The sequence below is a fragment of the Passer montanus genome, unplaced genomic scaffold (genome assembly GCF_014805655.1).
Source record: "Passer montanus isolate IOZ18808 unplaced genomic scaffold, ASM1480565v1 scaffold5, whole genome shotgun sequence".
Taxonomy (NCBI): Eukaryota; Metazoa; Chordata; class Aves; order Passeriformes; family Passeridae; genus Passer; species Passer montanus.
The window spans coordinates 1,965,805-1,990,797 of NW_024369929.1; the positions used below are offsets into that span (position 1 = coordinate 1,965,805).

The window sequence follows — 24,993 nt, forward strand, 5'->3', positions numbered from 1 at the left end:
TTTCCATATTCAAGGTTGTAATAACTTTGATGAAGCAGGTTCAGAAGGAGAGATATCCATTACATATTCTAACTGTGCTACAGCTTGGGACCAAAACCAAAATTAGAAATCATGAATTGGCTGCAGCAGCATATCTGAAAAAAATTACAATGAGATGCACTGAAATACATGGTAAGTCTTCTAGGGAAGTGAAACAATCAGCAGAGTGTGTGCAACTGGATTTATAGCCAGAGGATAACATACAGTAACCATTAATGAGGGGAGGGGAAAAGGTAATTTAGATAGAATGAATCTATTTTACCTGATACCAAGTTTTACTGCCATTGCTGGAGTTAGAGTTAATGTATTTGAGCAAGAATGGTGTTCCTGAGAAGTATTCCAGCTGTTCAGTGGGTTTTGCTGAGCTTCTGTTTCTGTGCTTTATGACCAGTTCTGGCAGCACTGGAAATGCAAGTGCTTCCTTGGTTGGTCAAGTAACAATTCAAACTGACAGTGAAGTGATAACTGAAATAGCCATTTATCCAAAGTAGAAAAGTAAGGTTTTGAGTGTGAAAACATGAAGGTAGCAATGCAAAGAACTTTCAGTTTTAAGTCTTTTTTTCAAGAGCAAGATATGTAAATTTTTGCTAGTTTAAATTGAAGTGAATATAGCATTTCACAAGATAATGCTTGATGTGCAGCTTCTCAGTGAAAATAGCTGTTTAGTTTCACTATTTCAGCAAGAATAGTATCTAATAAGTATGTAATAGAGAATTAGCATGGAGACATTGCATATGTAGAGTAAAGCTTGAGTGGAAACACTTCACATTTTTATTTCTTTGTTTGCAGACTCAAAAGGAGATCCTCTTTGCATTCTTAATTCCTCAAGTGAGACAGATGAACATCTTCTGAAAATGGAATATATTAAGGTTTCAATACATTTTCAGTAAATTTACATGGGGAGTAAAGTAAGGCTTCCATACTTAGCCTGTAGATTTGTATCGAAAACTTACCCAGGCCTTCTCCCAAATGCCTGTTTCTCAGTTTAACATGTCATTTAATTCTCCACTGCTTCCATATAGCTCTTGCTTCATAAATCAATGCTATTACTGAAATCACTGGCAAGACAAATATTTTTTGTGTTCCATGTGTACAGCACAAATGAGTACCTGAGTGAAACTTAACAGGTGTGATGCTTTTTGCCTGTGCAAGTGAAGAGTGACCCTAGAGGTGATAAAATGGCATTTGCAGAGTGATATGTTGGTAGCTTAAAAAAGGCCTTAAAAAATGGCATGAATACTTGGGAGTGTGATAGGTTGTAGAACCAGTGGGCTCTTCAATACTCTTATCTGGAATGGCATCATTTACATAGTGAAAAATGGATTAATTTGTACTATTAAAATATTAAGCAAAATATTAAGCATAAATCCATCCAGTTTAAATAGATTCTAGATGAGACAAATTTTGTAACTAGTCAGTTGAATTTTCACAAAATATGGGCTATGAAATGTCTCTGAGCAGAGCATTACGAATAACCCATTCTGGTTTTCTTGCTTGTGCATTATTTGAAGAACTTATTTGTTCAGGTTTCATCACTTTCCTTCGTCTTCTTTTGCAATTGGAATAAACTTTGTGTGTGGGCTAAATTAAAGTAATTCAGTTAATAAAATTTTTCATAATTAATATTAATTATTGGCTAATTCAGTAGAGACTGACCATGCCCCTTTTCTTTTTTTCCCCTTTAGGCTGATCCTGATGGACCAGACTTTGTTACTACTTACCAAAGCACCAAGCAAAACATCAATGTAAGTACTGGATGTACTTAATTTGTTTTTTTAAGCTTCTGAAATCATAGCAACTGTGTTAGTTTCTCCCTTTCTTTCTTTCTTCTCATTGAAGAGAAAAAAAAGGGGGCAAAACCAAAGCCCTGACTCTCATCATTAAAACCTACTGCTTTATATTTAACTACTTCAAAGACAAATCCAGGTAGAAAACAAAATATTTTTTTACTGAAGTATTTATTGTAATAATTTTTAAAGGAAAAAACTATACCTTTTTTGCTAGTTAGAAAAATGTCCTTACGAATTTTAACTGAGGCCTTTAGCATGTGCTTTGCTTCTGGAGTGATCCACTTGGCAGAGAGATAAACCAGGGCCTTGTGTTTCTGAGCTTGTAAGAGTTACAGTGAAATTGAGATGTGAGCTGGAATATCCAAGTAGCATTCTCAGGGGTCTTGAGTGTAATCTGTCCTTTTACTCCTGAAAGCAGCTTTTCATGAGAAATTTTTCAAGTGACTTCTGGGGTAAGCATGTCATTGTGCTTTTAAAATGTTTTCTTTAAAACAGTAGTGGTGGGTCAAGCTGCTTCTTGAGGGCCTTGGGTGGAATAAGTGACTGATGCTGGGTTTCACTAAGTAATACTGGCTAAACTACAGGGGTAGTTGCTGTTCACATACTCTCTATTCTGATTGCAAATTTTGAATCTAGTGGGTTTTTTTGTTCTTGTTATACCATATCTCCTAAAACATCTTCACATGTGGTTCTGGAGTTGTCAATCAAAGTGCTGAATGTAATGCAATGAAATGAAATGCAGCAGAACTAAAAAGTGTCCTGAAAAGGCATAACCACATGAGGCATCAGTTTTTAGTTTGGCACAGTTCCTCTGTAGCTGCTGTAAGCTTCTCTTCCCTAGCTCCCTCATCTGTTCTGGAGCTTGTGTAGTGTGAAGTTGAAGGGGATGGGCATAGAAGAGTCAAATACTTGTGAAATTGAACAAGGGGCTTTTTTCCATGGTTCTATGAAAGCAGCTGTGAGTTGTTAGGGTATAAACTGCTGCTAAATCACAATATGGCTTTGTCTCCTTGCCTTCCTTTTAGGTCATTTTTTCATGTTTGGATATAGTACTTCACACAGAGGCTTTGCTTTCCATCATGAGTTTCCTCACCTTCAGTGTTCCATCAGGTGGTCTTCCCAGCACTGATAAATCATCAGAGCACAAGCCTCAAATGAAAGAACAGGAAAAAGGAAGTACTCTCAGACCAGGTAGTGTCATATTAGACAGGCTGTACTTCTGTTGTGTAGCAGCATCTCACCTTCAGTTTCAAAGGATATTATTTCCAATGACAGCATTGTGTTCTGTTTGGTGGAAAACAAAGCATGCACAACTGTAAATGGGGAGAAAATAATCTTATTAAAAAAAACCCCAGCAGGCACTTTCCCTGTTGCTTAATTTTACAGATTCTCCTTACTCAATATAACTTTTCCCTGGGTGGTGGTCTGATATTTATAATGAAAGTTAAATAAATGATGTTGCAGTGTGCAGCCTTTTCAAAGATTTAGTGTCACAACCATGTAGATTTGCAGTCTGAAAGCTCTGAAGATTGCTTACATTACTGAAAATAAATACTGCACTGGGGAAGCAAAGAGGTGGTCTGAACTGAAGGGGTGGTGTGTTTATTTTAAGTATGGGTCTTGTAGCCTTGAAATAGTAAGAGTTTTTGCATGGAAGCTCCTGAATATTTTGTTGGTCCTGTGTTGTTGATTCTTGTGCTTGTAGTGTTGTTTATGAAATTCAAGGTTTTCTAATCCTAAAACTATTGGGATTGAGTCCAGTGGCTGTTGCATTTTCTGTTTGTGCAGTGTTGCTCAGCTAATATGCCTAAATTGGCTTTGCTACTTGACAGAGAGGAGCACTTCTCATGTGATGAGGCAGTGCTTCAAATAATGTAGTGTATACTGCATTCAGCAACTAATGCATGAAAACTAGGTATTAATGAGGAGAAAAGACATCGTCTTGATGGCTTTTTGCCTGTGTTGGTTGGTGACAGTTTGTGTGCCTAAAGAAAACTCTTAATAAATTACTTTTTTCACATTTTGACTTAGGATCATCATATCTTTTAGGGAATGACTGCAGGTGGCTTTTGAATAATTCATATATTTACAAAACTACTAGTCTAATATTTGTTCTAAACAGTGGGCTTGTAATATTTGAACTCCTTGTATGCCTCTTGTGTTTCCTGTCCAGTGTCTGGTGATGCAGCCCATGATGATGTCTCTGAATTAAAGCTCACTGCAAAGCTAAATGCATTCAGTATTACAGTGTGTGATCAGACCTGTAGAATTGCAGACATTAGAATACAAGGTAAGGTGGTTTTTATTTCAATATTAGATGAAGCTGGCTGTAGCCAGAAATAGGCTGTTTCCCTCCATTCACTTCTAAAAGGCCAGTGTGTGCACTGCAGGTGTCTCTAACATGTGTAGAAATATATTGTGATTGTATGAAATGATCTGCAAGGAAAAAAATGTTTGACTCAGAAAACAAAGGTGATTTCTAAGTGTAGTAAAATTAAAAGAAGTGAAGGCACTATGTTTTAGATAAGACCAACTTCCATTTTTAATAGCTAAATCCTAGATAGTGTTGGGGAATTATATTCTACTCTTAGAATCAAATTATGTTGGCAACTTTGCCACGTGCAGTAAGGTTCTGACTTCTTACCAGGCTTAGCATTCATTATTACATAGCAGAAAGCTGGATTCTAAGCTGTTATTATCCTTTATATTCAGTAGTAAATAATTCAGGGCATTTGTTTGTTTGTTTTTTGGCAGAAGTGTTTACTTAGAAATTTGTTGAACTGCATTTATTTCCTTCCTTCCTTCCTTATTTTGTTTCATTCAGGAATGGATGCATCTGTGACTATGAAGCCTAAAGAGATTAAAGTGTTTTCCAGACTTGAGGACATTGTAATTACAAATCTTGATCCAAAAACAATCCATAAAAAGGTAATGTGTTGAGCAGATTGTAAACAGTTGAAGAGACCCAGTTTTTCAAGTGATTTAGTGACAGCACTGTAGTTTAATTTGCTGTGTAACAGAATGCAATGTACAATGTAATACTAAGCAAAATTTATTGGTTAATTTCCTTCCCCTCAGAGAAGCAAAACATTCTTCCATTTAATGTTTAGTTCTTTTTAATTACATTTACACTGGTTTGTTTAATTTTGAGTAGCAGGGGTTAAATATAAAATGGGCTATAGATAAGCAAGTGAGAAGAGGCATGTACTGTAAAATAGGTGATTCTGTTTTCTTTTGTGCCTACCATGTGGCCAAGTACTGCTGATAAGTTGCTGTGGATCTTTTTGGGGAAATATTTTTTGTTTCAGAAATACCTGGTAGTATTAACTGTGTGGACTTAATCTTCTAGGCTGTCTCCATAATGGGAGATGAAGTGTTTAGATTTCACATGTCACTTTATCCAGATGCCACTGCAGGGGAAGCCTATGCTGATATGTCAAGGGTGGATGGTAAAATGTCTCTGAAAGTGGGCTGCATCCAAATAATTTACCTACATAAGTTCTTTATGTCTCTCTTGGTAAGACATTAGTTTAAGTTCTTTTCTTGATATTAAAAGTTCTTTTTAATGAGATAAAACGCAATCAGCTCTTTTTGACCTGTACCTGGTGGTGAGCTGATTTGCAAGCACATAGAAGTATTTTGCTGATGAGTTACCACTTAAGTTGCACTGCTTTACAGAAGATTGCCAAGGAGAATGATGACAGAAGTGATGAATGGAGCTGATAGCTTTAATAATACCTTAAAAATTACACAGTTAAACAATGTGTAAGCTTATTCATGGTTTTAACATTTTTCTGTTTTGAAACAAGTATGGTTAAATTAGGAATTTCATATTTAAACCACAGGTGTTAATTTTTCTTAAATTTACATTTTGCCTCGTGTTTGCCTTTTTTTGAGAAGCTTACTTGTTTTCATGGAACTTTTACTTTTTTTCCTTACCTATGAATAGAACTTCCTAAACAATTTCCAAGCAGCACAAGAAGCCCTGACTGCAGTCACAGTGCAGGCAGCAGAAATGGCTGCTTCCAGCATGAAGGACTTTGCTAAAAAGAGCTTCCGCCTCCTAATGGATGTCAACCTGAAAGCTCCAGTCATAGTGGTCCCTGAATCTTCAGCTTCACGTAATGCTTTGGTAGCTGATCTTGGCTTAATCAGAGTTCAGAATGAATTCAAGCTGGTGTCTTCAGATGAATGTCCTCTTCCTCCAGTCATTGACAACATGGATGTGCAGCTGACTCACTTGAAATTATCAAGGTAAATATGGAGTTTTTTCCTGAGGTGAAGTGTTCATGTTGTGTATGCGGCATATTTCTCTTATTTGAACGTGGAAGGCAGTGAGAACTTACTGAAACTAAGCAAAAAACCTTGCCAAGTTTGGGAGTGCTTTTAGATAGAGTCAAAGGTCGACAATCTCTAAACCTTCTTGGACAGAAAGGAATGATAGCATAGTAACTTGAGTTCATCTGGAGTGCATACAAAGGTGTAAGTGCCTATGAGCTTATTCTTGAATTAATTATGCCTGTAATTTTGCTAGATTAATACAATATTATTTTGTCTTCAGCAACTAGTCAACATTTTTCCTCTGTTACTTCCATTGTCTTCTATAGGTGCATTATATCCACAGATTCGCAACCAGATTCTGAAATTCTGAGTCCTGTGAGTTTGACTTTACTGGTCCAGAGAAATTTAGCAGCAGCATGGTATCATAAATGCCCAACAATTGGTATCAAAGGAGACCTAAAACCAATGCAGGTAATATCATGAGCAATTAAAACTATATCAAAAGTTTCACAGATTCTCAGAATAGTCCTCAGCTTAGCTAAGGAGCTTGTAAACTCATTTCAGTTTTTGTCCTTTACAGTATGTTGAAAGACTTCCAGCTTGATTGCCCAGTTTATAGATTTGTTAGAGTTTTGGTACTGTATAATGAATAGTTTTGGTGTAGCTGCATACAAATGGAATAAAATGTGGTTTTATTTTTCTGGAGGTCTATTGAAGCTATCCATGGATTCAACAGGCAGTAAAACCATTGAGGTTATTTGTTACCATTTAAAAACAAAACTTGACAATTCAAATTGTTTCATCTGTAACATTCAGGTTATTTGAATGCTTAGTAGATGTATTAGGAATGAAAAGGTTATCTCTAGAACACAACAATTTAAAATAATCTTTGCAGAGGAAGGGCTCTATTTTTCTTTTCTTGTATTAACCATGTGGATTTTAATGGGTAAAACCAAACTGGGGCACCTTTTCCTTGTTCCTGAGCCCTTTTACTTGTTCATTCCTGTATCTGTGCTGTGGCCAAATGTCACACTGGTGAAGCAAAGAGAAGTAAGAGATTTAAAGGAGTACCAGTAAAATTCATCAAATGTAGGAAAAATATTCTTACACTGTGTACTGTGGGTTAAGTGACTGCATCTTGTCACTTACTACTACTTGTTTTTTTGTGTTTCTTAATGTTGTGACTGGATACTTATTAAATCTTTGAAGGCCTACTGAATGGCAGTTGCTTTAGTGTATACAATGCAAATATTGGCTTTAATGTTTTCTGGTCATGTTTTTTGATTACTGAATTGTTGAGAAGAAGAAACTGTGCTTATGTTTATCAATTATGCATATTTTTAATAGGTAAAGATCCTTTACAAATCTGGAAAGTGTTTATTATATGGACTTATTTCTTGTTGTAACTCCTGTTTATAACAAGTAAAAAATTATATAGGGGAAATGGGCAAATCATTTGGATTATTTTTGACAGGATAATTTTGACTATCCAGTTTGTTTCTGCTGGAAGCAGCCCATTGTTTCTCCCCAGTGCTTGCATACTGTGTTGGAAAAAAATGTTATCACCAAAAATGAACTCGTGGCTTTATTGTTTTACAGATTGCACTCAGTGAAGGTGATCTAACTGTAATCATGAAGATTTTACTTGAAAACCTTGGAGGAGCTTCTTCCCAGCCAAATACTGTGCAAGAGAATATTGAGGATATGCAGATAGCTAAAAAAGGGAAAGCTCCACATGAATCTGGTGCCTCTGAGGGTATGTTCAATTCAAAGGCTGAATATGTGTAGGCAGAGGGCTGTTTGCAAATTCAAATATCATATTTTTCTGAAGCACTATAAATTGTTTTAACTGTTACAAATATATTGTATACATGAAAAGTTATAAATGAGAATGTATGCACTTACATGGAGCTCCTGATGGTCAGAAGTTTTTGTAATTAATTTCTCATATGATGGTATTCTTCAGTTTATGTCAATCACTTTTCTGACTGCATGTGGTTAAAAAAGAAAAAAGCCAAATTATCTACCCCAGAATGTTAATGCACATTATAACAATTGAGGAAGATATTAACATTCAAATTGCTAATTTGTGTATTAATGTAAACAGTGCGTGTCTCTGGATGAAACAGAGTTAACACTTTGCCAACATCTCTTTCTTCCCCAAACTTAACATTTTCAATGTCAAAAAATTGCTGTTTAACCAATAGTTGAATTGCTGTACTGTGCATGGAAACTGGGAGGAAGAGTAGTGCAGACTCCTTGAGCAGACTTGGTACTTTGTATTGTTCTTCATTAAAGTGAACAAAGAACTTGACTAAACTAATGACAGCTTCTTTTAGGTTCTAAACCACTCTGTGCTAGATAATTTTAGTATGCATTGGATAGAACAAAATTATAAGTGTAACTTATTTTGAGTAGTCTTCTGGATTTAGAGCTTTCCCTCTTCTTGGGGTTTTCTGATCTTAATTTAGAAAACCCCAAATACCAAACCAACCAATCAACCAAAAAAAAGGCAACCAACAACAAAAACCCCCAAACCAGCAAACTCAGTGTTCAAAAGAAATGTAAAAATATCTTCTTTTCACTCACAGGTACCCTTGTTGATTCTGGACAAAAAAGTATTTCTGCAGTTCAGTCGTCTGTGGAATGTTGCACATTGCTTAAATTTGACTTCAATTTTGAGTCCCTTTCTGTAACTCTCTACAACAGAGACACAACTCAGGTTTGTGGCAAAGCTTTGACCATACATGTGGGGTGGGCAGCCAAGGCTTCTCACATGGACAGAACTCAGGTCAGAAAAATGAAGTAATATCAGCTGCAATTTGCTTTGTAATGCTTTCCTAATGGAGCTTTGAGCTTTCCTGGGCAGACAATGTCCTTAAGAAGGTGTGTGCATTTCTGAAAGTCACACAAAAAATATTACTAAACCACCAAAACCACCCAGCATTTGATTTGGTCACTCAAACTTTGATCCCAGTTACCCAAAATAAAAATGAATATTTCATAAGCAGGAGTTGTTAGTTCAGACAGTGCTAGTTCTGTGCATGGTGCCTCTAGAGTTAGTAAGCAGATCCAAGTTGTATATGGCCCATAATTTCCTCTTTCATATCCCTGAGTGTGAGCAATCATGGGCATCCTCTCTGCTCTAAAAACAGAAGAGCAAGATGTGAAATGTTGTCTTGTTTTTATGACTTAATGAAGTCTGCTTTGTGTAGATGTGAAGGTGTTTGCTTTATATGTCTTTGTGCATAGTGAATGTTATTTGTGTATAATTTTTAAGATGTTCTTGTGTAATGAGCATCACAGGGAAGAAGGGCACTGTAATGGGATTTTATTTTAATTTCACTGTGATAGAATTCTCAGTTATTGCTGAGGTGCTCTTGTAGATGAGTTATGTGATGAGAGTGGAGGGATCCTTTGGTAAGGGATCTAGAGTTCAAATAGATTATCCTTCAGTGATGCATTCTGAGCAACTGCAGGCACTGTGGTGCAGAAACAACTTAAATGCAGCCCTGCAGGTTTTTTATTTTCTCTGTGAGTTTCTTGAACTCATTTGTATGAGTGGAGGACTGATGACAGCAACAGGCTAATCAGATCCTTCAGTTCATGGATGAGGATGCACATGGCTAGCAGCAAGGGAAATGTCTCACTGTTTTGTTCAGTGGTAACTAACCCTGCACTCTGTGCTTCTGTAGGAATCTCTGCTTTCAGTGCACAGTGACAAACTGCGCCTCGGTGAGCTCCGGCTGCACCTCATGGCATCCGCAGGGGAGATGTTCTCAGATGGCTCCATGGATATCACTGTCAAACTCAAAGCATGTACCTTGGATGATCTCAGAGAGGGAATTCAGAATGTGACTGCAAGGTAGGTTTGAATGCATCAGAAATGAAAAACTCCAGCTTATGAGGAAGGCTGTTTCCTTGTTCTGTGCTTTGCATCGCATGGAATTGATAAAACTCAGTAGTGCTGTCAGTTGTGGCCTGTAATACTCTATGCTTAAGCAATGAACAATATTAATAATGTTCCAGAAGTTTCTACTCTTTTATGTTGATTTCTCAAGTTATCCAAAACAAAAAGAAATCTTGGAGGCTGGCAAATTGCAGTGAACTGTAGAACAGCTAAATAGAAGACACCCAGCCTCAACTAGAGAGTTGTGTGCACTGAAACTTCAGTGTAATTGTTATGTGCTGCATGCATACTTTCAAAAGTGTAGCACACTAGTCTTGAATTGAAATTACTTTTCTGCTAGAAAAGCTTCTGCCCTCTTATTCTTGGAAAAAATGCTGCTTGCTTATGTGGTAATTGTTCTTCATAAAGGGCATGGGGAGAAAAAATGACAGTACTTCTGCATCTGTGTTTTCCTAGATCTATGTGTTATGATGTTTGAGATGTTTCTTATTGAACTTGTTTTCCAGAATGATAGACAAGAAAGATGACACAAATGACACTTCTATGATTGATATAAGATATAAGCAGGATAAAAATGGAACTGAAGTTGTTGCTGTCCTTGACAAGCTGTACATCTGTGCTAGTATGGAATTTTTGTTGACAGTAGCACATTTTTTCATTAAGTCAATGCCAGTATCTTCAGCTGAAGGATCTGCACAATTCCAATTAAAGCAAGTTGCTTCTGGGAAATCCAAGGCAGATACAGGTCTGTAAAACCAGTTTACACACATCTCCGTTTCCTCCCTTTGCAGATTTCATTCTGAAAATTACTCATCCAAAAGTTTTCAAGATGCTTGGCATCAGACTTAAGAAATTAGTTTATTCTTCAGAATGTGTAGATTGGCCATTGACACAGTAGATAGCTTTCCTCTTTCTGTTTTTTTTTATTCAAGGTTTTTTTTTTTTTACCTTGTTTTCACAGAGGTATCTGTACGGCCAAACATGACAGTAAAAGCTGTGATTATGGATCCAGAAATTGTATTTGTTGCTAATTTGACCAGTGCTGATGCCCCTGCCTTAAAAGTTTCCTTCCAATGTGACTTTTCTCTGACATCAGACAAGCTTGCACAAAGGATGACTGCTCAAGTGAAGGCCTTCAAAGTGTTGGCCTGTGCTTTTCTCAAAGAAAAACAAGGCAAGAATGTTACTACGGTAAGGAAACCAGTGTTTAATGATGACAAAATAATTAGAATGGGTGCCAGGCACATTCCTTAGCTGGCATATCTACAGCACTCACAAATCTGTTTTCATATCACTGATTATTCAGAAGAGAGGAGGGGCCTGTGCCATTTAAAAGTGAATCTTTCATTAGTAGGTATAGGACTTGAGCACTTGGAGCTCTGTCTAAAACCTGTGCTGTGCATTTGTAAATGGCATGAAAAGTTTCTAAGTGAAGAAACTGTATGAGGTGTGATAAAAGGGTCTCCTCAAGCCAGGTCTTAGAAGCTCTTGGAGATCTATATCACACCCTAGATAGCTCAGCCACCTCAGGTGGCATAAAATCAGCAGGATGGCTTCTGTGGCAGTGTTGGAAACAGAAAAGTTTTATTAAAATGTAAAATAGCAAAGCTCTTTAGAGAGAAAAACCGAGCCAGGGCAAAAGGTTCTTGCTCCTGGTAAAGCACCTCACAAAAGTAATTAGTTCCTTTTGTTCTCTTCTTTTTCTAGTAAATTCCTCAGGTGGGGCTTTTTGGCTTCTGTCCAATTGGCTGTCCTTAAGTTTGAGGTGAAGTCCCCAAGGCCCTATGAGGTGTCTTTTTACCTAATGGAGGAGAGAAACTTCTGGGCTTTTTTCCTTTTTTAGGAGACAAAGGATAATTTCATCACTCTGTCAACAGGGGGCACATTCCTCCAGATGGGTTTAGAAGCCCAAGACCTTTTGCAGTGTTTTTCACTGCCTCTTGGTTTCCTTGTTGTAGTACAGTCCTGAGCATCCTTTTGTCGGAAACTTTATTGGCACATTCCTGCCAAGGGAGCACTGAGCCACAAAGGTGACCTGTGTGCTTCATCTCACATGTGCTTATCTTCCCTTAAGCATTTAGGTTTTTTAAGGATTCAGGATTTTTTAAACTATTTTGTCACTGTGTGTTGGGCTTTTGTTTTGTCTGGTTTTTAAGCATTATGTCAGAAGCTTTTATTTCACTGCCTTTCAGCCTGTCACTACAAATGGTGCTTGTGCAATTTGGGATGTGGGATTCTTGCACTATATGGAATGTTTTTACTGTGAAACATGGTGTTGCTTCAAGGGATCAATGCCCCTTTGGCCTATGGAGTGAAAAAAATACAAGACCTTATGAAAAGGTTAGATTTAAGGAGTCACCTTAATAATCAAATTGTTTTTTACTCAGGTGTTACGGCCATGCTCTTTGGTCATGGAAAATATGGTGCACACTTCAGGGTTACACACTGTGGCAGTAACAATAGAGGAACTAACTATTAAGGTAGGATTATTAAAATTGTCTTTGGAAGAACAGCTATGTTTCTCAAGCTGTAGCTTGGTTTTTGTTGTTGTGTAGGGTTTTAATAAAATTATTTATAAATTATTATTTTCTAAATTTTATTTTTTTAATTTCATTCATATTATTTACATTTTTTATTTCCCTATTAGTTTAATTCCAGAAATATGCATTTCAGAACTGCTGTGTGTTGGAAAAAGTCATTGTATGTTTGTCATTTTGACAGTCCCTTGACTAAAAAGGAATAAGTTAAATACTTCAGATTCTAGGATTCCTCCTACTACTTCGCTCCAAAGTTACAAAATAACTCTTGCCCCTGCTGCTGCCACCACTATTTTCAGGATATTTTGCAGGAAAGGAAAAGGAGGTCCATGAATGGATTCTTTTCTTTGGAAATTAAGTTGCATCCCTTACAAGACTTTTCATGTTTGCTATTTCTGTTTATCATAGATTTTTGTACTTTAATTGAAGACTTTTTTTCTTTTTTCAAGATCTCACCAATAATTTTGAATACTGTTGTGACCATTATGGCTGCCCTAAAACCCAAAACAGCAGAGGAGGATTCTAGAGGAGCAACAGAAGTTTCTGAGAATTTGTGGCAAGTGAAACCTGTGGATGAGTGCAATGCTTGGTTTCTTGGTGTTGACATAGCCACAGAAGCAACAGAAACTTTTAAGGACCATGAGCAAATTCTGAAGCAAGAGAAATTTGATGTTGTAGTGAAGTCAGTTCAGATGACCTTGGAATGTGGCCTGGGCCATCGAACTGTCCCTTTATTGTTAGTGGAATCTACTTTTTCAGGTGTTCTTAAAAACTGGTCCTCACTGATGGAGGTCACTGCTGATACGTCACTGGAGGTAGGTGGGGTCAAAATCTTAGCAGTTTAAAATACTTCTGCAGAGTGCCTGAGTTCAAGTAACTTTTTAGTATACTTTATATGTGCTGAATTAATAATAGGTTTAAATTGAAATGCTCTCAGGGTTTCTTTAGTCAGGCAAGTAAGCGTAATGTGCTTTGTACAGAAAGTTGGATTTTAAAGGCAGTTGTAATGTGAAATAATCTAGTCCTGTGTTTCCGTATTATTTTTGAATATTCAAGTTCTGCTGTGTGAACAATGAGCTTGGCTTACTTGAATAGTCACATTTAACTCCCATAGCCCCCCATTTTGTTTGTTTCTCCAGCATTGTGTTTATTGGTAAGGTAGAAGTTACACTCTTTTTGCAAAATGAGACGCCATTTTGAGATGGTGAAAGTCTCCTGTAGAGACAGCATGTTAAAATTTCATACAACCAGATGTGCAGCTGCTCTATGCAATGCATTTACTACTCCTTGTCATTTTACCAAATGACCTCATTTTTCATTCTGTTCTTGGATCTACAAGTAGCCTTCCTCCATTGCCATGTGTGCATATTATGGTGGATTTTGGTTGCTTAATTGTGTACCTCTGGGGGAAGTCACTGTGCTTCCAGGAGGGATGAGCAAAACAGCTGAAAGGGAGCATCCAGAACTCTTGAGTCCACAGCTTCTATTCAGATTTGCAGTGATGGAAGCAAATTAAAACTTGGTGTTGACTATGAGTTAGAGGAATCATTCCAGTGGACCAGATTCAGACTACAGTTGGCTCAAACTAATGTTATTTTATAGTACTAAAAAGTACTTGTGGCATTGAAGTTCCTGGTCTCATTCTCTCAAAGTCCTTCTCTCAAACCATGTGATGGAAGATAAGGGACTTGATTATGTTAATTGAAAGTGTTAAAAAGATATGGTGTTACCAGGATGCTTGGTTGCTCTCAAACTAAGCCAGGGAATGAACTCTTGAAAAATGGTGTAATTTGTGAAAAATGTATTTATTATACTTCTGTGTATTGGTTTTTAAAACCATTAAAAGTTAACAGTAGACCTCCAAAACATGAAATGAAGATTTGTTGTTTTCTTATTAATGTTTTTCATAATTGCTTTGTATTTAAATACCTTATTTAATTTTGATTATTTTTTTAGGTTCATTATTACAATGAAACCTATGCAGTGTGGGAGCCACTTATTGAACGAGTTGAAGGAGGAAAGAAGCAATGGAATTTAAAGCTGGAGGTATGTAAAGATCCTTGACATTATGTGAAATGGTTTATACAGGCAACTATTTTAATAGTTTAAATTTAGTTAAAACTTTACATTTCTTTAAAGTTTTATGGGGCATTGACCTTTTGAATGCTGTTGCATGAAGGAGCTTTGCAGTTTTACATGAGAAAAAAAAAATCTTTCTTTAGAGATCTTCAGGTTTATCTACAATGTGAATTACCAGTGCATGGATACAATGAAGCATGTAACCATGCAGAGAAGAGAAACTAACATGCCTTCTGTGTTGGTATAAAATTTCCATGTTTGTTTAAAGTATCTGAGATTAACAAGGCAAAGTATATGTTACTTTGCTAGCACAATTGTCAAGTGTAAGTCAAGTAGTTTTTTCCTGTTTAAACATAGTAGAAAGTAACCTATAGGTTTGTAATTGTCTAATGAGAGGTTTTTTTTAGATGAAGACTAACCCTGTCCAGGAGAGAAGTCTGCTGCCTGGGGATGATTTCATTGTTATTCCTGAGCCACAAACTGCAATTAACATCTCTTCGATGGACACAATGAATATAACAATATCCAAATGTTGTCTTGCTGTTTTCAGTAACCTAGCCAAGGTAACCCCAACAGGCAGAAGGTGCTCAGTTATGTGCTTCCATAGGAAATTCTGATTATCTTTGTTTTATGAACAATAGTGGCTGCCAGTCAATGGCTGTTCTTCAGCTCTGACAAATGTTGCCTGGAAGGGCTGAGGAGCTCAGCTCCTTTAGCCTCAGCAAAAAGGTGGAGTTATCTCTTGAAAGAAGCAGCTTCTGTGTTAGAACAACAAATGTGCCTATGCAGGACTTAAGGAAGTGTCATATCTGCAGGTTAAGTGAACATGAAATGCTCTAATAAACGCAGCTGTTTCCTACAATACTCCTTCTGAAATACCAAAACATAAATTTACTGCTTTTCCATATTTTCTGCTTAATTGAATACTAAGAAAAGTGTGCATTTTAGGATTGGCCTTTAAACTGCAGGAGTAGAATGTCCCATGTGTTAAAAATACCTTTTACCCCTATTTTTCTTGTGATAGTAGGTGTGCTTATGAATGGTTGAGGCTACTTTTCCCTCGTTTTTTTCTGGGGTGAGGAAATTTTGCTCACTAAATCAAGCTGTTTTTACAGAATGTGACATGTCCATTTATTTCTTAATTCCAAATGAACAGCAGTTCTCTAAGTACTTGCTTACACTGTGAGTCTGTATTGGCAGTCACTTACTGTGGCTTTTGTGTAACCAAACAAAAGTTAGTACAAGTTGTGATTGAATTTTGAGCTTGTACATGTTCCATCTCCTTGTGACTTCTATGTCCCAGATCTTATGTTTCTCTTGCAACCTGAGATTTGGAAAAATTCCCCGTGAGGAGCATGAATGCTTATTGTAGCATCAACATTTGCTGCAAATCACATAATAAAATTAAGTTCTCTGGAAATAACCTGTACTTGCCTGAAATACTACTATACAAAATATAGGTCTTGCTGTAATATATAATTCCTCCCCTTTTAAAAAAGGTAGTTGCTGGGAGCTGTCTTTTAAAGCCCTTACAGGTATGTTATTGTGGCTATTTATGTATGACATATTGTATATGTTTTTATTTACAGGCATTTTCAGAAGCAACTGCATCCACCTTTGGCTATTCCTTTAAAGAGACAGCACCCATCATAGTGAAAAATGCCCTGGGTGTTTCTCTCAAAGTGCTTCCTAGCTCCAATTTTCGGATAGTGGGTTCAGTTGAAAAAGAAAACGCGAATGAAATAGAAACTGGTCAGAGCATGGAACTGGAATACTCAGTTTTTGAAGCACCCCAGCGAGGAAGGTTGTCTGCGTTGCACCGACAGGAAAGCTCTGAAATTTAGGTATTATGCTGAGGAGTGCTGTTTGTTGTGACAGGCTGTGCATGGGAAGGTGGGAGTTAAATTCAGTGTGGTAGAAATTCAGGTCAAGTGTGTTGTGTTGGAATTACCTTTGAATATTGATGCCAATTAAAAAAAACACCACAAAACAGGTACTGGGCTTCTTAAAAAGATGGAAAATTCCTCCACTCCAGTTTTTCAGAAAGTGAAAAGAGTGATATTTTTTTCCTACCCCTTGGGAGAACTGGAAGGCATTCTAGTGGAGTCATTGATAGACCCCTGTCACATAGGCCTGTGTGTTCCAGCTCCTGTTAAACAGCATTTCCATTTCTCCTATCACTACTTTTATTTGGCTTTCTGTAGTTACCCAGCTACTTGAGACCAGTTATGAGCCTGTGTTTTTAGCTTTGCCAGGAAATATTCCTAAGAAAACAGGTTACAGTAGCCACTAATATGTAATCATCTGAGTTTTTCCCTTTCCATCACATCCCATGTGAAGGTACTTGGTGATACAAGGCTTGTTCTGTGTTCATTAACTCAGCCAACAAATACCTTTGATAACTGCTTGCAGTATTTCCCATGCTGTGTATAAATCATAATCTAAAGTTGTATGTCACATTCACATTTTCTGAAAAATCCCTTTACTCGGGATTTTTCTCCTGGGAAGTTGAGAAGCCTCAGAGAAAAAGGAAAACAAATATTATCTTGTTTTATTCTCCTGTGTTTTGCTCCTTTGGAATGTGGCTGGAGGTTGTTTAATAACAGGTGATTGTTTCATTGGTTTCTGATGTGAATTGTTTTGACTCATTGGCCAATCAGGGCCAAGCTGTGTCAGGACTCTGGAAAGAGTCATGAGTTCTCATTATTATCTTTTTAGCATTTCGTGAGTATCCTTTCTGTATTCTTTAGCATAGTATAGTTTAGTATTCTTTAGTATAGTATAGTATCATAAAATAATAAATTAGCCTTCTGAGAACATGGAGGCAGATTCATCATTCCTTCCTGCCACGAAGGTCCCCACAAATAGAATAGTTATGAAGTTGAGGACTATTTGGACCCTAAAGCTTTCCTGCAGTGGTACTTGAGTACCATTAAAGGGCCTTTTGCCAGAGGATACTTTGGTCCTGGTTGTTGCTGAGCTTTGAGTAGCTCACATACTATTCAAATAGGAAATGGTAATGTGATCTGTGTTGCTAATAAAGCCTTGTTTTTATGGATCAGAACTTCAGGGATACAAGGAGGCACTGAGCATTCCCGTGGCCAAGCCAGGCCGCCGCCTGTACAGCGTCACAGACAGCGCCGGCCGCCCCGACTCCATCGTGGTGCAGATCGATGCTGCGGAGGGAAATAAAGTCATTACTGTGCGCTCCCCTCTGCAGGTGACAACCAGCCCCAGGCACAGCCCTGAAACACTGCTCTTCATCAGTCACCCTCCTTCTCTTCCTTAAGGCGTTTCTGTGAGATCACACTTTTCCTAAATGTTACTTAAAGGCCAATTACTAAGTATTTTGCTCTGTTTGTTATGTGAATTTTCCTTTGGTTTTCCCTTTCCTGTTTGGCTTCCTAATATCCTCAGCACTGGGGATGCTTTTAACGCTACCTGACATTTTAAGCATGCTTTTCAATTCTTGGGACTTAGAGTTTTCTCATATACTTGTGTATTAAGACAGCTCCAGTCTGTTTTCTAGAGTAATTTGGTTAAATCTACTAATGCTGGTTTTGCTGCTTGTTACTGATACTTTTTCCTTTAGAAATTTGTGCCACAGAAATTTCTACCATAGGAATGTAATGAAAAATTACTCATTTTTATTCTAGATCAAGAACCATTTCTCAATTCCATTTGTGATCTATCAGCTGGCTAAAGGCTCCAAGTTGCTGAAGCCAATTGGCATATCCAAGCCAGAAGAAGAGTTTCATGTTCCTTTGCATTCATACAGGTACATTTTCTCTGTTCTGTAGGGCCAGTCTCTGTCACACTGATGCACAAATACAGCATTAGTTTTGAAACCTTAATTTTCATGTGAAAGTCTTCCTGACTGGACTAAAACTCCAAAGTGCTGTCTTTGTTAGGTAATTAGTGTGCTGCAAAAGAACTTCAGGATATTAGCCATGACTTAAAAATGGATGAAGTTAGGTGTCAGTGCAAAGCCATTGTGTACAATTCCTGCTGTTTTCTTACAGGTGCCATCTGTATGTCCAACCAACAGGAGTATTTGAGGGTCAGTTCAAGGAGTCTACAACTTACATTGCCTGGAGGGAAGAGCTACACAGGAGCAATGAAGTCAAGTGCTTGTTACAGTGCCCAGCCACTGAGACCAATTTCTTGCCTCTAATAATCAGCTCAACAGCTGTACCTGATGAACTAAATTTTATTTCAAGTTCTGTAGAGGAGTTGGATCCTGCCTACATTATCCACCTTGGCGCTACACTGACTGTGAGGAATCTTCTACCATACTCCTTGAGATTTTTACTTGAGGTAAGTTACTTTATGGTTTTAATGTAAATCCTTTACTTGGTTTTTAGTAAGAATGCATTTACTTAGAAGTGAAGGTGAATGTAGTATGGAAGATGCTGAATGTTGGGTTTTGTATTTTCTATTGTAAATGAATGAGGCAGATACTTCATTCTGGATGTTTTGGGGATTGTTTTAAATTTGTGTGTACCTGACCAGCTCTGCCTCGCTCCTTTAACAGGAATCCAGTACTGAATTAGTCTTTTTCTTTTACATACTTCTGAGATTCTGTTTGTGTTTTGCAAGCTGTCTTTAGCTTCAGAATAACAGGTATAAGAGAAAGCACCTGCAATTTCTAAACTTTTTTTTAATGTAGAAAATGCAAATTCTCTCCATTCTGACACTAATTCCTTACTGATGACTACTGTGAGGTCTTGCTTGCACAAACTGGAAGAATCTTGGAAGGATGCTACACAGACAGTTTTCCCCTGTCTGTTCAGTATTTTCAGTATCTAGTATTTCTTCATTAATCTGAGTGATTTTATTAAATACAAGAGGTGTGAGCATTTAGAACCACCATCCTTGTTTGTTCTGTTTTGTCCTACTTGCATAACTGGCTGTGACATTCATTGAGATCTTTCTTTCACTTCTGTCCAACATCCCAATGGCACTATTCCCAGTTTTCCTCACCTCCATTGTACTTCAGTACTTGGAGTAACAGAATGTTGAACAGAGTGCTGTTGCCTTGACTGAGGAGCTAGGAACCAGTAATTCATATCTATTTCTGAAGTCACTGTACCTGTACATAGGTTTGTGCTTATTGTCCTCACACCCCATGGCTATTCAAGCCTGGCTACTGTTCCATACAGTTAAATATAGTGTTTATCAGTAAAAATTGGGAAAGATTGTTGTTGAATGCTACTGCCTGAGCCAATTGTGCTACCAAATAGTATGGCAGAACTGGCAGGTTTGTGCCTTGGGGGTTCTTTAGTGTGAAAAATCCTGGCTGTGTATCTGCAGCATAGTCCAGTGCAGTGTTACACCCAGTATTGTAAGAATATGAATAAGAAATCATTGCCAAAATCCTTTGGAAATCATGGAGGAGAGAGGGAGGGAGTGGAAACGGGATATGTTAGAACTAGTTTGCCTTCCTGCGATCCAGAATTAAGCAGTCTGTACTGCTCTGCAGGTAAAGTGCAGCTGATCTCAAATTATTCCCAGGATCAATCTCAAGTGAAAGTGATTGCAGATTAAGACATGGTTTACTGAGGTATCTGAGATGTACGTCCTACAAGAGAATAAAATGCTGGCTCTTGAACACCCAACTTTTATGTGTTGAAAACTTGATTTGCCTTGTCTCATTTTGCTACAGGGAACTGCAGAAGACCGTGAATTAACTGAAGGGAGTGCTGCAGATGTTTTTAATTCAAGAATCAATGGAGAAATAATGGAGCTTGTGTTGTTAAAATATCAAGGCAAAGACTGGCATGGCCATCTTAAAATTTGTGATGGGATGTCTGAATTTTTCCCTGTGTGTTTCACATCTCATTGTGCCTCAGAGCTGACAGTGGATGTTTACGTCCATTCGAGGCGGGTCGGGAGCCACATGGTCCTGTCTGTGTTCAGTCCCTACTGGATTATCAACAAGACTTCCCGAGTTCTCCAGTACCGAGCTGAAGACACTCATGTGAAGCATCCAGCAGACTACAGAGATATTGTTTTGTTTTCATTTAAAAAGAAAAATATTTTTAGTAAGAACAAGGTATGCTTAATTTAGATGGCAATATTTAGGCCATGCTCTGAGGGAGAAAACACACACACTTTATATAAGGAATATTTTTATGTAGTTTTTAAGTCTGAAGGTTTTAATTTGACTGCTGCTTTCTTTGGTACTTGGACATTTAAAATGTACACTGTAAATATTTTGTGTTACACACATTCCTTTTGTTTTGATTTTGGTGTGATGTGATATGTACATAGTCAAGTGAAGAGTACTGCAGTAGAAGTTTTTTTTGAATACTTTTGTATTTTGGAGAAAAGTTTTTTTTAATTTAGAATTTTTTAAATAACTTTTTTTACCTAACAGTAGTTGAAGACATGGTTGAAAAACTTTTAATTTGATTATTTCTTTCCATCTCTTCAAGTTTGTGAAGCACCACAAAGTCGTGGGCTTGTTTCTCCATCTGTGTGTGCTGTCATGAGCATGAGTTCATGAGGACTACTCTGCTTTGATACTTTTACTGTAACATCTTTCCCAGAACTTGATCACAGATGGATAAATCAGAATATCAATAGTGACACTATATTATTACATTGTCCTAATTTATGGAAGGTGTTAAAAACACTGAAGTGTTGTCTTTACATTGCTATATGCGATATAACTGCAGTCCATAATGCATTAACTACAGAATGAAAATGAGTTTACTGAATTACTTTGCATGTTGTTTTTTGTGTGTAGATCCAGCTCTGTATTTCGACTAGCACTTGGTCCAACAGCTTTTCTCTTGATACTGTTGGAAGCTATGGATGTGTCAGGTGTTCAGCTAATAACATGGACTATCTGGTAAGATGTGTTGCAGTGATTTGTGAAACGCTGTGTTCTTCTGGCTTGACTTTTTACAAACATGTAGTACTTTCTGTTTGAAAACACAGTGATGAACATGCATAGTGGAGATAATTGTTCATGATTGTTTGCAAGTGTTTAGATCTGCACTCCTTATTCAAGACTGCATTTTCACAACTAAGCAGAGTAAAGAGATGTGGGGAGCTCTGTTTTCATGTACTCTTTAACTGTGTTCTGATGATAATGGTCATTTTAAGTTGTTAGGATTTACTGTTGAAGGATTTCTGGTGGATTTTCCCCACAAAAGCTACAGCTGTAAAATGCTACTGCTAAACCTGTCAGTTAACTTTTGTGTTACTTCTGTTGCATAATCTTCTGATTTTACTGCATGGTTGGTGCTTTTACTGCAGGTGAGAGGAACGGGAGTGTTGTGTGTTAGGCTTTGTAATTACACTGATGTTGGCTTTTCTATTTTTCCATCCTGACATTTCTTTTTAGCTTGTTGTTGATTATTTGCTCAAATTCTTGTTCAACAGGTTGGAGTCAGCATCAGAATGAGCAGTTTCAACCTTACCAGGATAGTTACCTTTACTCCGTTCTACACAATAGCAAACAAATCTTCTCTGGAACTTGAAGTTGGAGAAATTGGTCCTAATGGTTCTCTTCCAACTAATAAATGGAATTATATCTCAGCTTCAGAGGTAATGCTTCACGTTTTTTCCTTTTGATATCACTGTAGACAAACAGCTGGTGATTAGGTGTCACTTAGGAGAAGAGCAATTCTCTTATGGAAGCTGTCTCTTCTGGTGGTATGATACGGACATTGCACATCCCAAGGGAACTTGATCAGTACAGGTTGGATGTGCTGGTACATTAATCAAGTCATTCAATTTAGGTAAGTTAGTAGACATGGATCATGTTCATTAGGAAATACTTGGATAAGAACTAAGGCATGTGAAATAGTCTTAGTCACACAACCCTGTTTGTTTTACTGCTGGGTTACCATATTGAACATATATGAAATGTTCAAGTCATGTATTTCTTGTCTTACAGTGTCTTCCTTTTTGGCCTGAAAACTCATCTGGTGAACTTTGTGTAAGAGTAGTTGGCTATGAAAGCTCATCCAAGCCATTCCTGTTTAAAGCCCAGGATAATGGTACTCTGCTGAAACTGGAAGAATTGGTGAGATTCACTTTGTGTAGTCTGTTCATTCTCCATTTTAGCCATATGGTAGCTTGACTCCATGAAATCAACAAGATCACAACCTAGTGCCTTAAGTTATGGGTACACTGCTCTTCATTCAGTTCTGTTGCATAAAAATAGTTATGAATCAAGTTTGCAGTATTGTTAATGTTTTCACAGCTGTGTAGTCAAGTTGATTTGCTTGTGACAAGCTTATAGGAAACTGAACAGCTCTATTGCTATTAAGTTACAATGGTATACTGCATCTCTGATATGTGGGCTTTTTGCAGAGGTATGACTTGGATGCCTTCAGTTTGTTTAAATATGAAACAAAAAATACATTCTATTTTAGGATTTCTTGATAAACTATTACATGTTGGAGACACACAGTTCATGGTTAAATTCATTTGATTCAAATAAAGAATATTATAATTTCAGAACTCACCCTAGCCTAGCATTAGAAAATGTCTTTATAAAGGTACCATGTTCAGTAATATAATGCTTATCATAGTTCTAACTTGAATTAATGCATAGAACAAATGCTGGGCTTTGTCTAACATCCTCTGCAGAATGGGGGCTTGCTGGTAGATGTGAATGTCTCAGAGCATTCCACTGTGATAAGCTTCACGGATTACCACGAGGGAGCTGCCCCAGCTCTGATTGTGAACCACACTCCATGGGACTCCCTCAGATACAAACAGAGGTATGTGAAAGGAACAATTCAGCACTGCTTGTTTAACCAGGGGGTGTCCTGGTTAAACATCACCAGGATGTCACATGGGTATCACCGAGAGCTGATGTGCCTGCAGCTGGACTTGTCTGAGGTCAATAGCTTAGGCCCTTCACGCCTCACTGCAGGAGGGGTGGAGTAGTTAGTACTGAGGTTTGCTTGCACCACTTCCATCAGTGCTTTTAACCAGTGAATGCTGTTATTTTCTCCTTTTCTTTTAACCTGCAGTGGATTACAAGAGGAAATGGAGTTGAAACCAAGGCAAGTATGCCTCTTTGCCTGGACAGATCCAACCAAACCAAGAAAATTGACTTGGGGCTACTCTCAGTGTTTTGGTGAACATGACCTACTTAAGGTAAATTTTGTAAGGGGAGAAGGAAATGGTGAACCAATTTAGGACTATTCCAAAAGTAAAACTATCTGGGAAAAAGCTTCCTCAGTAACTTTGTGTCTGTCTCATCCTGTAGGATACTTATAGCTACTATCAAGAAGTAAGATTTTACATGCTTTGATAGTCCACTGTGTCTGTCTTTAGTTAGCTGCCCACTTGCACCTTACACTACAATGAATTCTTCAGAGGTGGCTTGGGTTTTCTGTTGAGTTTACAAAACTGAAAAATATTGCAAACTAAAAGAAGAGACAGGAAAGCAAATTTGAGTTTCAGTTGTACTGGAAATGGGTTTAATTTCACACACCTGAACTCAGAACTAGTTACAGTGTGCTTTACTGTATAAGCACTTGCTTGGGTCAAAATTTTCACATTTAAAGATGGTTTTAGTTTAAAACTAATTTCATTACCATATAATTATGGCTACATTCATGGTTCTTTTGGGCTTTTGAGAAAAGAGCTTTAATTATCTCAGGTTTGCCTTACAAATTAAAAATAAGGAGTATCTGCTTTTGAAGAGCAGAGATCTTACTGGTTTTACTGTTTCATGGTATATGGTTTATTGCCTTCTTCTGCCATTACTAAGATTCCAAGCCTTTTGCTTTGCTCTGAAGGCTTTTGTTCCCTAATGATTTCAAATATTATTCTAAACCACAGATATTGCTGATTTAGTTTAGTTTAGTTTACAAAATGTTTAGTTTACAAAAGAGGGAGAAATATATCCCAACTTCAATTTCTTTTCAGTGTCAAGGTACCAGCTGCAACCAAGTTAGGACAATGCAGTAAAGTGAACAAACAGGAAAAATACTGAATTCTGGTTTATGTTTCTATGTAAACTTGCTTATAAACATAGAGCAACATCAGGGATTTACTCATGTAATATGCTTTTTTTCCCCCTGATACAGGATGACTGTGGCCAGTTCCCTTACAATGCAAATACTCAAATTCACTGGGTGTCTTTCCTGGATGGACGGCAGCGGGTGCTGCTTTTCACAGATGATGTGGCACTGGTTTCTAAAGCACGACAAGCAGAGGAGCTGGAGCAACCCGATCAAGAAATAAACTTGTCAATCCATAGTCTTGGACTTTCTCTAGTTAACAATGAAAATAAGAAAGAAATCTCTTACATAGGAATTACTAGGTACTGCCCATGGAAGTGTAAATATTCCTTTGAATAATCAATGTTTGGCAGTGTATTATA

The 24,993-nt window shown here is 37.4% G+C and overlaps 1 protein-coding gene across 1 annotated transcript in view; it reads left to right on the forward strand.

The window, feature by feature from the left end:
* The window catches only part of VPS13C (vacuolar protein sorting 13 homolog C), a 75,762-nt gene that overhangs the window by 31,285 nt on the left and 19,484 nt on the right, over positions 1-24,993 (forward strand). The window contains 29 exon segments of the mRNA XM_039723111.1: positions 15-171; positions 829-908; positions 1,725-1,784; positions 2,855-3,020; positions 4,003-4,119; positions 4,654-4,757; positions 5,179-5,346; positions 5,779-6,083; positions 6,437-6,581; positions 7,710-7,866; positions 8,702-8,832; positions 9,806-9,975; positions 10,527-10,765; positions 10,982-11,211; positions 12,408-12,500; positions 13,007-13,372; positions 14,514-14,603; positions 15,044-15,199; positions 16,226-16,480; positions 17,680-17,856; positions 18,293-18,414; positions 18,659-18,953; positions 20,302-20,691; positions 21,388-21,492; positions 22,029-22,193; positions 22,546-22,674; positions 23,244-23,377; positions 23,633-23,759; positions 24,698-24,933. Of these exon segments, the coding sequence (XP_039579045.1) occupies positions 15-171; positions 829-908; positions 1,725-1,784; positions 2,855-3,020; positions 4,003-4,119; positions 4,654-4,757; positions 5,179-5,346; positions 5,779-6,083; positions 6,437-6,581; positions 7,710-7,866; positions 8,702-8,832; positions 9,806-9,975; positions 10,527-10,765; positions 10,982-11,211; positions 12,408-12,500; positions 13,007-13,372; positions 14,514-14,603; positions 15,044-15,199; positions 16,226-16,480; positions 17,680-17,856; positions 18,293-18,414; positions 18,659-18,953; positions 20,302-20,691; positions 21,388-21,492; positions 22,029-22,193; positions 22,546-22,674; positions 23,244-23,377; positions 23,633-23,759; positions 24,698-24,933 (5,069 nt within the window).